The sequence below is a fragment of the Nasonia vitripennis genome, chromosome 3 (assembly GCF_009193385.2).
Source record: "Nasonia vitripennis strain AsymCx chromosome 3, Nvit_psr_1.1, whole genome shotgun sequence".
NCBI classification, from domain to species: Eukaryota; Metazoa; Arthropoda; class Insecta; order Hymenoptera; family Pteromalidae; genus Nasonia; species Nasonia vitripennis.
The window spans coordinates 11071317-11085537 of NC_045759.1; the positions used below are offsets into that span (position 1 = coordinate 11071317).

At 36.2% G+C, this 14221-nt stretch overlaps 1 protein-coding gene and 1 long non-coding RNA gene across 7 annotated transcripts; one reads left to right on the forward strand and one right to left on the reverse strand.

Annotated features, from left to right (window-relative positions):
• Nucleotides 1-2: 2 nt before the first annotated feature.
• On the reverse strand, nt 3-14194 carry LOC100119172 (F-actin-uncapping protein LRRC16A). Of its 5 annotated transcripts, none has more exons than XM_031926451.1 (21): nt 13243-14194; nt 11807-11904; nt 11679-11729; nt 11397-11593; nt 11140-11317; nt 10825-11063; nt 10616-10752; nt 10214-10461; nt 10060-10137; nt 9653-9986; nt 9142-9538; nt 8634-9066; nt 8077-8294; nt 7615-7990; nt 6825-6842; nt 6575-6728; nt 6241-6505; nt 5552-6159; nt 5211-5474; nt 4255-4331; nt 3-3832 (listed from the first exon to the last, which is right to left on the reverse strand). In XM_031926451.1, the coding sequence occupies exons 1-21, from the start codon at nt 13277-13279 to the stop codon at nt 3716-3718; spliced, it is 4524 nt and encodes a 1507-aa protein (XP_031782311.1). In that variant the 5' UTR covers nt 13280-14194; the 3' UTR covers nt 3-3715. The 5 variants fall into 5 exon arrangements, with proteins under 5 accessions (XP_031782311.1, XP_016839713.1, XP_031782313.1 ...); XM_016984224.2 differs by having other exon boundaries at nt 10214-10401; nt 13243-14193; XM_031926453.1 differs by lacking the exon at nt 4255-4331.
• On the forward strand, nt 11830-12467 carry LOC107980922. 2 transcript variants are annotated; one of them, XR_001729029.3, is made up of 3 exons: nt 11830-11921; nt 11999-12061; nt 12161-12467. It is a non-coding gene; the product is annotated as an uncharacterized LOC107980922 (long non-coding RNA). The 2 variants fall into 2 exon arrangements; XR_004227125.2 differs by having other exon boundaries at nt 11862-12061.
• Nucleotides 14195-14221: the final 27 nt, after the last annotated feature.

Genomic DNA, 14221 nt, shown 5'->3' on the forward strand with positions numbered 1-14221 from the left:
CGTTCCTTATTAAATCGATCTCATATTTTTATTGTTCGTCAAAGATATACGCTTAAATACATCTCGTTCCCATGCTAAATACAATTCTGCCAAACATCTCGGGAGTCGTGTACAACTTTAATATTTTATTAAAATAATCATAATAGGGAAATTGTTAATAGTAATAATAAAAAATAATACAATAAAAATAGTAATAACAATATTAATATTATCAGTTTGATACGTTGCTAATTATGACAAGACAATGATTATTAAATCGATGAAAACGCGGCTCATGGCAAAATACACAAGGAATGTATAATATGTTAATCGTTAAATAAAAAGAAGGAGTAAACAACTTCCTGACCCATATACGTCGGTCCGTTTGCCCATTCACAAAATGCTCCGACAGTAAAATAAGATCTACCTCCATGAGCGCTCAGTCAATTGTATAAATAAAAATTATATACACGCACACATACTCTTGCCGCATACATACACTTAGATCTCGGGACTTCGAAAACGAGTCATCTTCTTCACCCCCTGGTTATTAAAATATATATACTTCGGTCGAATATTATAAAAGCCAATACGCTTAAAATTGCAATTACATTGTTTTCGAGTGTCATTTTTTTCTGCAGTAAAAAACACACACTTATATAAGCTAGAATCCAATTATTTTATATACAGTAAAAAACAGACTGGTGCCTCGTAATTTATAAAGTAGAGAGATTCATAAATTTTGAGTACTTCTACATAATTTCATTTTTCATTTTTTTTTGTTTTAACCAGGGCATTCCTCAATGACGCTAGCGTGTTTTATTCTCAGCTAGTTTTTCCACTTCAATTTGGCACACGCAGTTTTGAGATTCGATCTATTTATGTAACATGATTTTAACTATTTGTTCAAAAGATCAATTGTTACTGGCCCAATAGTCATAATTGTTCATAATGATGTACATACTTATGATTTCCAATATTTATATTTTATTTTTTTTTGCGGATGTTAAAGTTATTGCAAAAGTGTAAGTAATATGTTTTCGATAATTTTCAATTCTCATTTCAGTATTTTATCTTGACCGAAACACGTTAATAAATACTTCTAAAATACTTGTATACAATAATAACTACGATCTAAAAAATGACATTCTACCAGTGCTTCTGATCAATGTAAATACTAAATAGAGTATTGGAAATTATTTGACAAAGTATCATAATTTTTCAAATGACAAAAAGTATATTGAAAATCATAAATTTGTATGGTTACATAAAAAAAAAAAAATATTCGGAACTTCAAGTGAGCACTCATGCGATCCATCGAGTCTTCTGATTAATAGAAATGACTTTAGGGTAATTGATGAGATTACGTTCTTATTGCAAAATCGCTTCTCTTTTTCCGATTGTACATCGAACAAATGATACCGTAATTTTCGTGGCATCAATGATCAAAATTTTTTTTAAAATTAATGCAATCATTATTAGTAAAAACAGCTAATCGAAACTACTTATTCATATAAAAAGTATACAAACTTGATATTACTTAGATTGCATGCGGGTATTATCGCAATTTTGATTTTCAATTTTTTGATTCTAATCAAACCTCGTTACAGAATCAATCAATATCCAATAGCATAATTTAATTTCCACAATGCACAAAATTTATAGTTACATTACACCATTTGTCATTGTTAATTTTAATATAGCACATTTCTAGAATTTGAGCAGCATAAAATTAGCAAAAATTACGATATCTATTCCTTCCATGCACGTTTCACAGCTCTTTCCATATTATTATGTATATAACTAGGCGCTTGTAGAAATACAAGGTATAATTATATATTCTTCATTGTCTACCTTAAATAATTCGCTTATACACACGTTTATTTACATGTGCGCGAATGCGCGCACAAATCATTAGGTTACAATATATAATAATAATAAAAAACAAATATCCGCGTATTGGCACTTGCGTGCATAATGATAATAATAATAATCATGATAATAATATAATATAATAAAACGGAAGTATTAATAAAATCATCAAAACAGGCTTAGACGCTTAGAGCAAAATTGGAGCACGCTGGTGTGTCACTAAGACGAGCACCGAGCTGGAATCATACGTTTTAATATTTTTATTCTAGTATACAACTACTAAAATAATAGAGCTACCTATCCCTGAATATATAATATATAATTATTGATTCTTCGTTACTCGCGCTCTCAATTATCAATCACTCGTATATAGTTTTGCGGATTAAAAGTTGACAGTTATTTTTGGAAGTTTGCATGATGTAAAAATATTTAAAGTTCAGGTAGCTGCTGATTGAAAACGTATCTTGTTTTTAATAAATCAAAAAACTTAAGCTAACTGTATCAAAAATTTTACAAAATTGTCAATCCCTTTCGTCAAGCTGTAAAGTAGCTTGAAAATTGTAAAAATTTAAATACGTGATATTCATTCAGACAGTAATTTGTAAATGTGAAAGACAGTTTATAAAATTCTGTTTTCGTCGAAGTTACGCAACAAGTAAAATGATAATTTTATCGTACATTGTCATTTTACAAATTGTTAACTTGATTAATAGTTGTATACATATCTATTTAGTCAAAATCTTAAAAACCTCAATTATTGGAAAAATCTAAAGTTATAATTGTATATCATACATTGTGCATCAGTTGTAAAAATGTATGTAGTTTATGAGATCATCATTCAAAAACATAGCAATCCATCATTGAAACATTCATTTTTTTTTATTTGACTTATTAAAAACGCAGTTGCATTTTCAATCATGATGATAAAATTAAAACTTAAGCGAGCGAGAGTAATGGAAGATGATATGAGGTAGTGCAAATAACATAGGGTTAAGTACCCTGCCCGTGATAAACAAAGTCTGAATCTATGCAATGACAGAAGCTTAATTCAGATCGACGTTTACCGGAACTAAACAGCAGGCACTTAAAAATGCTGGCCCTTCACATACACGTGGTCTTTTTTAAGCACAACCACTACAAAGGAGTGCCTAATATTTTTCGGAATATAGTTGATGCAAGTATAAAAAAATTATAGAAAGTTGTTTGTTGTGTTTTGACTCTTGTTTCATCGCTTTCGTTGTGAAAAAATTCTGCTGCGTTTTTATGCTTAAAAAGCAAGCGTCAAGAAAGAGAAAAAGAAAGAAAAATCAAGAGAAAATATTATGTAATTTATGTGTTCGAGTATTACTTTCGATTATCGTAAATTTATGCCTAATATTTTTGCACCAAACAGCTGTTACAGCTGGGCAATTTATGCAGAACAATAACTTCTTCAATGTTGGTTTTGTTCAAAAATTGTCCTACGCTATCTTTATTAAAGCCAATACTGGTTTATAGAATTTCTATTAATTTGCACTGTAGGTGTTTAATCTCTGCAGACAATTTTTGAAACTAATTTTAAATGAATAAATCTTTTTAATATTTTTTTTTTTTAATGCAGATATTGACATACATTGGGCTTACATCGTAATAATTGCGCATGTATGTTGTACTTTTTAAGTTTTTAAATACTTTTACGCAAGAGATTCACATTCTAACAAATTAAATTTAAACTACGATTATATTACAATAAAAATTTATAAATCCTAGTATTGGCTTTTAAAAAATTCATAATTATAGTATGCGGTTTGCGGTGTGCCTATCACTATAGGTAGAGTAAAGATTGTAATCACAATCTTTTAAAATTTTTTTTCTTTCTTTTTCTCTACACGTCAACCGTGTCATTATCGTAATTGAAATTTGAATCGCGAAGAAACGAGGTGCGTCGGAGTTTGAAAGCCAGTCGGCGGTTAGGCTCAGTCTCTCTCTGTGCTTCCGGTGCCTGAAAACACACAAGCAAAAAACAAGTGGAAATGAGATGATTTCATGCAATTTATATGATTTTTTAAAAATATTTCTAAAAAAATGTTGATAATTGAATTTTTTGTGGTTTCTTTACATTAAAACTAAAAAGCAGTAAATACAATTTGCAATATTATTTTGTAATGATAGATGAAAATTTATGTGAAAAATCATTGGTTTAGTGTGTCTTTGTAACTAGCAAGAGTGTAAATATTTGGTGTATTCAAAATAAAATTGGCAGCCATTGTCAAAGGGTTATAAATGAAAGCTGTCTATTAAATTGATTAAAACTAATCACTCACTTTTAGAAGCTTAGTTGGCTGTAAAGAACACCGCTAAACAACACGCTAGCAATGACTAACATAATGGCGACGATTAAAAAAAAAAGAAATTAAAATATACCTTAACAGAAGTTGGTTGTACAGGTGCCGGGGGTTCAACGTATCGTCGCAGAACTGACCTCCATGCTGCGGAATGCTCTAAAATAAATATACATAAAGCAATGCTAAACAAAAATAAAACTCAAACTCGTGCGTGCAGCCTTTTGATGAATGTTAGATGATGGCGAACGCAAAATAAAAATAAAAAACATAACAAAATAAAATCCATTAAGTGCAATGATTAAGGTAGTACTTGCACGGCTTAATTACAATAATTAAGACAGTTACACCTACAAAAACTTATATATATATGCGTGACTATTATAAAATCGAAGACAATGACAATGATTATTTAAATACTCAAATTAAATTTGGTGCATATATCAAAATATCACATAACCCAGTCTTTCATTATCTTGAAGCAATCATTCATCCACACAATTATCTTACTTTTATGATTCGAGTATTTGGCGTAAATAATCAATAGTCTACTCTAAAATAATATATATATATATATATATATATATATATATATATATATATATATATATATATATATATATATATATATATATATATATATATATATATATTATATATATATATATATATATATATATATATATATATATATATATATATATATATATATATATATTATATATATATATATATATATATATATATATATATATATATATATATATATATATAATATATATATATATATATATATATATATATATATATATATATATATATATATATATATATATATAAAGAAGTTATGCAACTCCAATAAAATCTCTTGTTTTCCACGTCGTGCAAGAACAACCTTAATGGATTAATAATTCATCTTGCAGCAGGTGTGAGTATCCAGGGTGAGTCGTTTTACAAGCGCATTGTGCGTGTTTTAAACGTTGTCTCTCTTTCATCTGTTACTGTAAAATACGCTCTTAATGCTCCTTCGAATTTTACCGTTTTCCTTCTTATCCGCCTTCGGTTGATTGGAGGCACCGCCTTTCGAAAGGCTGGCCGCCAGTTCTCTGACCGATCGTTTTTCTACGCCGCTGGTGCCCAAGGAACCACCAACGATGCAGCTAGCCGTGAGACTCGGCGGTAGCGAGGCCGGACCGCAGACACCGCTGTCGGTCGATTCGTCCAGCGCATCACCCGAGTCGGGCGTGTTACCTGCCGAAGTGTTCGGACTTGAGCCGTCGCTTAACAGTTGATTGAATTCGCCTGCCAGGTTGTTACATGTTAGTTTATTCGTTTCATTAGATATTAACGCAAGATACATTTTTTTTAAGTTAACTTACCAGATTTTCTATCGGTAGCCATACTCCAGGGTCTCGGCTTGGGGGCAGTAGTAGGAGGCGATCTTCGATCACCATGTTGTTGCTGATTGTTTTTGGTCGTTAATGAGCGGAGTACTGGCGATTTGGCTGTTTCTAGAATGTAGTTTTTCTTTGCAACGCTGCCATTTGTCGGGCTGGTGTGACCATGATTACCAGCAGAGAATTTTCGGACAGACGACATGACGCTTTTACCACTGCTCTCACTTGTATCACTGTTTTGATGTTCTTTGTTATTTTCACTGCCGGGGGTGGATGGTTGGCCCGGTGCATCTTCAGCAGCTCCATCTTTATCGATACTAGATCTAGAGCTGTCGACGGTGTTACGACGAGCAAGTGGTGACGCTGTAAGCGGTGAATCACCGTGTGATCTACGACCAACTAGCGGTGAAAACTTGGCTACATCATCACTGGATCGTGAACGTGGCGACTGTTCTGCGTGTAGGGTTTTCATGACTTGCGCACCAGGTGCACTTTTTTTGTTCGCCTCGCTCTTCTGACTAGCTACGGATAAACTCGGGCTTCCGCCGTCTTGGCTTGCAGTTGCCGTTGTCGGGAATGTATTCAATGAACTGCGATTTTTTTGAGTTTAAAAATTTATCATTTATACACGATACAGATAAAATTCAATTTTAGCAATTCAAATGTTTTACCTGTCATCGCTCGTCGGCGATCCAACGATAGGCGTTGTAGGTGTTGTGGGCCTAAAGAAAACGTCTAGGCCTTCTCCAAGAGTTATTCCGTCGATGGACTGAGGTTGATCGGGTTTCAGCATTGGCCTTGTCGGAGCTCTGGTTTTAGCTCGCTTCGGTCTTGACTTCACCAAATGCTGCAGTTGTTGTCCGGGCCCAGAAGTCGCCGGTAGTTCCGAAACAGAGTCCAACGATTCAGTTAGCGAATGCTCGTTCTCGGATGCTCCTAAAAAACGCATTAATGATTACTTAGTTAATTCAGTAAACTTATTGTGGGATGAAGAAAAATAACTACCTTCTGCTTGTTGGCCTTTTGGTAAAGACGAAGAGGATGGCAAAAGGTCTGGAATATCATCGGCAGACAAACCTTCTACGGAATCAACAACTGATTTAGGCCGCAACTTTCTCCCATGTAAGCTCTTTCGCTTATTAGACAAATGTGGCGTCGCCTGGTGAAAATAAAAATTTTAATTATAATTTTTTTAATCCACATTATCGGTATATAGAATTAAGTTAGTAGATGTTTATCAGGCGGTCGTACTTACGAGATTCAAGTAATCCAACTGCAAGGCATGCGATAAGGAAAAGCAGAATGAGTTTTAGACAATGCGTTAGTAACCATTATACCCATTAGTAATGAAATATATGCACCATTATTCCAAAAATGAGAAAAATATATTATTTATATTAATAGTCACATAAATATTATGTAAGAGGCTTGATTTGTAAATTGTCGACTACTTGAGCATAAAGTATTTTATTATTAGTTATTACCTAATATAATTATTGTTAATACAATGAAAAATAGTTTTAAACAAATAAAAGTTTCACGTGAATGACTTAGGTAAGTAAAAGTAAAACTGTTCAGTAGTTTAGTGATGCTGACTAGCCTTCAAACGATGCGTGTTTTCTAATCGTCACGCTCGAAATACATCTTTTCCATTAGGAGAAATCGACGTAATCTTAATATAAACATTTTCTGATTCACGACTTTATCGCGACTTTATCAATGATTTCAGTTTATATTGTACTGCTTAAAAATGATGGCATTATTGAGAAACGTGTTCATTATTTGTTTTTGAGTAACGATTATTAAATAAAAAGTTTAGATATGAAAGTCTTTTAATAATGTGCATATCAATTAAGTTCAAAATAATTACGTAATAAACGGAGAGATTTAATAGCTAATTTGAAAAAAGTGGTAGTTCTAATGAAATAATCAAATTGATTTTTATAATGCTTATTGATGATTACAGACATGTTATTTACTCCCAAGATGAACATACAGTTTTTACCTTAGTCCCACCAAAACTTCAAATAGAAAAAAAAACTTACCATAGGTGAATCATCTTCGTTGGATAGCCGACCCATGGCTTTGCCTAATAACGCGTGATTTTTATCGTTTTCACTGTTCGTGTTGTCTCGACCGTTGGACTGGCGGTCTTCATCCTCGTCCATAACAAGACTTGTTCTTTCGACAACTGGCGTACCAGCTGAAATGCTGAGCGACATACCACCCGTCCCTACACCGATAACGCTGCCGCCGCCACTGCTCGTGGAGCCAGCGCTCGGCCGCAGAACGTCTGGAGTACTGCTGCGCGTGCGAATCTCACACTCGCCGATCAACGACTTATAACTCGTGGAGAGGGACTCGATCACTTGGTCGGTTATGCGATCCGAGATGTGCGCTGCTACTGCTAGATTTAGTTCACTAATAACACATAAAACAAATATTTTATAGCGTATACATTTTATTTATTTACATAGATATTGTAATTTTTGTCTATATTCACTTACTTTACTCTATTTATTATGTCTGCTCCAGCTTGTTCGGATATTGTGCTCTGTATAAAATCTAAAGACAGCTTATTTTTTTCTTTGCAAGATCCACGAAGATGCTCTTCCAAAGTTAAAGATTCATTCTCATCGTAATCGTCATCTCTATTAATAACAGTTTGCTCGAGAATTGTAGGACACTGTTCATTAGCGCATTTGAGCATTGCCTCAAGAGAATCCTGGAATTGTAAGTAAGTCATTTAAAAATTTGTCTTTTGTCGTTAAATTGTAGATGACTTTGAGTAATGCAAGATTAGCTGGTTAAAAAAATTAAGTTTATAGAACAGTGTGGCTAAAATCCGCTGTTAAGTCACGAATAGGCGAGACTTGCGGATTTTAGCAGTCTGTGCTATAAAATTTTATACGATACTCTTGACTTAAATGTTTCAGTTTTACACGGCGCTTAGCGCCCTCGCTACGCTCGGGTCCTAACTGCGCCATGTAAAAAAGAACCATTTAAGTCACACGTATCGTAATATACTATTAACTTAATCTTATTGATCGATTTGATAATTTACCTGCAAATAATTCGCGACGACCTTGTGAAGTTGATTTGCAGTTTCAGTGAGTTTAGCTTCGACGGGATTGTTTTCATCTCGCCTCTGCAGTACCTCATGCAGACGCGGCAGTAACTGCTTTGAATTGTCCGCATCTTGAATCAGTCCAGTTGCATAGTTGATATCTTCATTGGCGGTGCAGATTTCTGCAGCCAGAGCCTTGATTGTGTCCTGCGTTTGAACAACAAGACGATCAACCATGTGCTGTGTCGAGCTAAGTAAAAAGCCTTGCTGCAAACGAAAGGCTTGACCGTGACTATTTCTACAAGGTGCAACATTGCGCTGTAGTAAGTCTTGTATTTTCTTGGTCAGTTGCTCTGTTTTTTCAGCTGAAGCTTTCATGCAAGGCTGTAGGTCGTATATTGGACATGGCATATGTCTGACGCTGTAATTTCTGAAATTGTAACCAAACAAAGTTTAATAATTTGTTTCTAACAATAATAGTGATGAATAACAAAAATAATTTTACCTTTCTAAAGCGTGTACGATATCTGCATAACCCTGTAGACTGATATTGTTTCTATCGTAAATAATTGTCTTTAGATGATTATTTATTTGCAGAGCTTTGGCAAGTAGTCTTGCACCTGGGTCACCAATCTGATTTCCGCTGATATCTAAAGTTCGCAAACAAGCATTGCTACCAAGGGCATTGATAAGATTGTACAAGTCGCCTTTGAGCCGTGAGTCAGGGAGATGTAACGCTTGAAGCACACAGTCTTCCTCTTGCAACATCTGAACAAGCGAGTCCATTACGACAGCAATATGCTTACTCTTCATACCTAAAGTGTTACGGCCCATATAGAGGTTCTTGATGGACTTGTTCTTACCAATGGCAGTGATCACTTGTGCTAAATCTACGTCCATATCTGTGAACACAATGATAGCGTTAATAATAAATAACTACACGTAGAAAGTTGTTACATTCAAAATAAATGTCAAATATTCAAAGCTTCATAAAAATGCGAAGTAGATACACTTACTGCTGTCTGAAATGTCGAGGGAGGCGATGCATCTAACGCCGTGGATGCAGGACTCAAGCACATGGGCGCCCATCGAGCCCAGATTGTTGCCGCTCATGTCGAGTTCGAGACCTACTGTGCTCTCGTTGCAGGCCAAACCGAGCAGCAGGTGCTTGAGTGCCTCGAGAGGCAGCTTGCAGAACGAGATGTTTAAGTACTTAAGGGAGAGGGTGGCTGTGAAGAATTGCTTGAAGCTTGGTGGAATTTCTTTGGTTTTCTTGCTCGAGAACGAATTACGAGCGACGTTCAAGTGGACTAGATTTGTTGCGCAACCCCGCAATAAAGCACCAAAAAGCTAAAATTTTACATATAAAATGAAATCGACGTATAAAGATTTTATAAGCATTTTTTAATTTTGTTTAACTTACGCATTCTAAAGTTGTATCAGTTCCACTAAGATCTAAATGGGTTATTCCATTAGGTTGAGCTAAGAAACTGCACAAATTCTGTGAGGAAATAAAAACATGTTTACTTCTAGTGATAACACGCGAGAAAAAGAAACTTGTCAATATATTGACTTACATTGATGTCATCTTTCAAAGTATTTTCGGCGAGATTTAAGAATTGTAGACTTGTAGGCATACTTCGATTTAAACTCAAAGCATGTGCTATTTGACCAACGCCTTTGCCTGTTAGACCGCACCTCGATAAGTTTAACTTTTGCAAGCCTTTTGGTAATTTGCCCAAGGGTCCGGTCGTATGTGCAGCTCCTGAGGGTGACAAAGATTGGTGCAACCGCATAAAAGACATTGGTTTAGTATTTGGGGCAACTAAAAAAGAATTTCACTACATATACACAACATGCAATCAGTGGTGGTAACAATTATATGTGCATCCTTGTTAGAGAAATTCGATATTTTATTAACTAGTGTTAGTGAAACAATGGCAGAACATTATTCAGCAAACAAGAATAATAATTCGTACCTTGAGTTAGCTTAGCAATCGCCCCACATAAACTTGTAGCTCCTTTATCTTCAATGGTATTACTGGATAAATCTATGGTGTGTAGCACAGCATTGGTATTTGCAATTAATGCTAAAGAAAGTTTGTGTGCAAAATCCCTGCAAGAATATCAAGTTAATATAAATACATTCACTATTTATGTATTTATTTATCATAATCACAAGATTTACCATTTAGCTCCAATATTATCTAAGTAAATTTCTTGAATAGAAAGAGATCTTTTTAAGACATGTAACAATCTGTCCAAAGGTTCATGACTAAGTTTAAGGTGAGAAATGCGTAGTTTGGTAAACCATGTATTGTATTCCAGGGCTGATATAATTGGAACCAAGTCCTTTTGATCAAGATGATCAAAATCTCTTAGATCTAATTCTCTTGTATCGTGAGATAAGTATATGGTATCAACATCCTGTAGAAGAATAAAAGTTATCGCAACCTATCACGGTTTAATTAATTTGTTTTTAAAAAAATATATGATTGCATACCCAAGCAACTTCCTCTCTATAAGGTACACTATGCAAATCACACATGCAGGCATATTGAGTGGAAAAACCTCCACAAGGACCCGTATGTCTAGTTGCCTCTGTACTTCTAGCTAAATCGCTACCTCGTATGCTTTGCAATCTGCTGACTGGTATCACATCGATTTTTCTGATTATGTAACTGAAAGAATTGGAAACAATAGATGAGTTTTTTTAAGAATACAAAAATGAGCTAAATATAAATTTTTTTGAAGACTTACTTCAAAGGTACTGTTGGAAATATGTTTCGGATAGCAGTGTGAAGCGCTTCTATCATAGCATCTACCTCTGAGGTATCGACGCTGCCTAATCCCATAGTTACAAAATTGTAAACTCTTTCCCCAACTGTTAAGGACAGTTGGTTGGCTCTCTTGGATTCGACTGATGTTATTTCCAAATAATGGAAATGACAGTCGATCTGAAAAAAATATAAAATATAAGTATGTGTTATTTTATCTGGTACACAGACTGTTTGCAAATAAATTATTGTAAAAATAGCTCACTCTCGTGGGTACTTTTGCCGTTAAAAGAAAAAGTCGACATGGTGAAAATACCTAGAACAGAGTTGTAAAGCATTAAATTTCAATCCAATTATCATGCAAAAACATATTTAGATAAGTACGATACTTACTAATACCCGATTTTCAAGTTTATCTGGCTTAGTCTCTAGCTTCACTACGTTCTTCAGCAATATCTTAACATGTTTTCCTAACAGTGACTTTACTGACTCTGCAAAAATAAAAAAAGTTCAAGATTGATTACACTTGTTAATCTCATAACACAAAGTTTCTAAACTAATCTATTGATTTTTTACTGTTCTCAGAGTTCTAGAATACGCAGTAAATACAATTGATTGGATCTTATTAGAAGAAGACACTGACGGAAGGTTAGTGGCAGGTGCACAATACGGTGTATACAGGCCTTACATTCTAAGTAGATGATTTGCATATCATTCATAATCGAGTCATGATTTTGTACTGTACAGGTATTGCATTCGACATACTTTTCATGTGATTTCACACAAGGATTCAACAGATGGAATAAAAAGAATGCAATTACTGAAAGTGCATACACTGTATGATGTCCAGAGAGAAATAAAGTCGATTAAGTGGAACAAGTTTGGGAAGGCCAATTTTAGTTGATGAAATTGGGACTGCAATTCATCAATTGCCTTGTACTACTAAGCACAACAGTGTGAAAAGTAACTTGGACAAGTACACTGATATGCATGTACCTATGATTGAAGATAATTCTTTTTCCATGATTTAATAAAAAAAATTTGTTTACAATAATGTTTTGTAACTCTGGAGTTAAATAAATAAATAATTTAATCATTGAACGAATAAAAAAGACGAGTGAGAGTTTTATACTGGAAATACAAAATTAACTAGTCAGCAATATAAGGATGACATTGAGAGTGATTGATCTAATAAAAAGCTGAATTTGTCACAACTCTAATAACAGACCCGAACGATTTTTAACGTCTGCTCAAGTGTCCCACATAAAGCAGTGGCAGCAGCAAGTAAGGCTTTGCATGAAAAGTAAATAATTCCCAGATGATTCATCCTCTGCTCATGCTGTTTCTTTTTTTACTCCAATCAAACGTCATTGATTCTCCATCACAACAAAAAACACCCTCTTATCTGTGCGAGCTGCCAAAAAACCCAAAAGCAGACTAGCCAAGTCATCAAGCGAATAGGAGGCGAAAGAAGCGTCTCCAAGACCCAGTAAGTAAAGAATTGATAAAAAGAGGCTAGCGTGTGTGTGTGTGTGTGTGCAGTGGCACGTCAATACCGGCATTAATGGAGAGAAAGAGAGTAGGCGCGCAAGAGAGACAGACACAGAAGCAAGCAAGCACACAGTATAACACTATATACACCGTTTTTGGGAGGGGGTGGGGCAGCCGGACCGAAATCAGCCCAGACCCCCAGGAAGCTCGGCTATAATCCACCTCCCGACGAGTTCACTCCCCGAAATAATCCAATAATCCAATGCTCGCCGTACAATGAGACAGAATTCAGATAACTCACGCACACACGGAGGAAGTAAGAATGTGTATATACACACCGTTGAGATCCTTGGTTAGCTGCGATCTCGTAGACATTTTGCGGCACTGCCCGCACGGCTGCAGGCTTTCCCCGGGTCGACTAGTCGAGCATCGGGCCCAGGGCGGCGGCGACGGGCTCACTCGTCATTCAGAAGCTGCTCCGCTGTGCCAATTCGACGTCACTGCTGCACTCGCTGCTCGAATAACGCACCGACGTAGGGCCACTTCTCCACGCCATGTCGCGCACTGCACACACGAGGACGCTCCGCGTATAAACTGTAATTCCACTGTTTTATTTACTCGTCTGCATCAGCGCGCAGGATGACACGGTGTATCGAAAATCTGCGCGCGCGGAAGTCAAGTACACGCCCGTAGACTCGTGGAGGCAGCCCGTAGCGCACTGACGCGGCGGCGGACTCGGTACTCACACGCGAAGACCCCTTGGAGCCTCGCAACCGGAGCGACGAGGACCGTAGGATGTTATACGTGCAGTGCGTGTTTACACTCACACAGCACAGGCTCGCGGCGCGAAATGATGAACTGGACTAGTCGGGTCGATTTTCGGCAGATGCGACGACTCGCCTCTCGTCTCGTCGTCTCTCTCCTCTTCGCTCGCTCCGTCTGTGTCTATCTACTATCTAGGACGTCGTCGCTCTCGCGACTGCACCGTATGAGGGAAAATTCAATTAGTAGCCGACGATGCGCACGATGCTCTCCCGTGAGAACGAGGACAGGTGTATATGCCGCCGGGAGAAATTCGCGGAGAATGGAATCCGTTTTTTCGGAGCAGGATGGAATCTCCGTCTGCTGCAGCGCGTTTCCCGTGTTTATGGAATTCTCCGCGACGACGGCGGCGGCTACAGCCTGGGAAACAGACGCGTTTCTTTTCACGGACTGGAATTTTCGGTGATGAAGTGGGGTACAGCGGAAAATTCCGCGGGGACTAGCGGATGCGCCGGTTTTCGGAAAATGCAATAGGAACGCCGAGAAGTCGCTCCT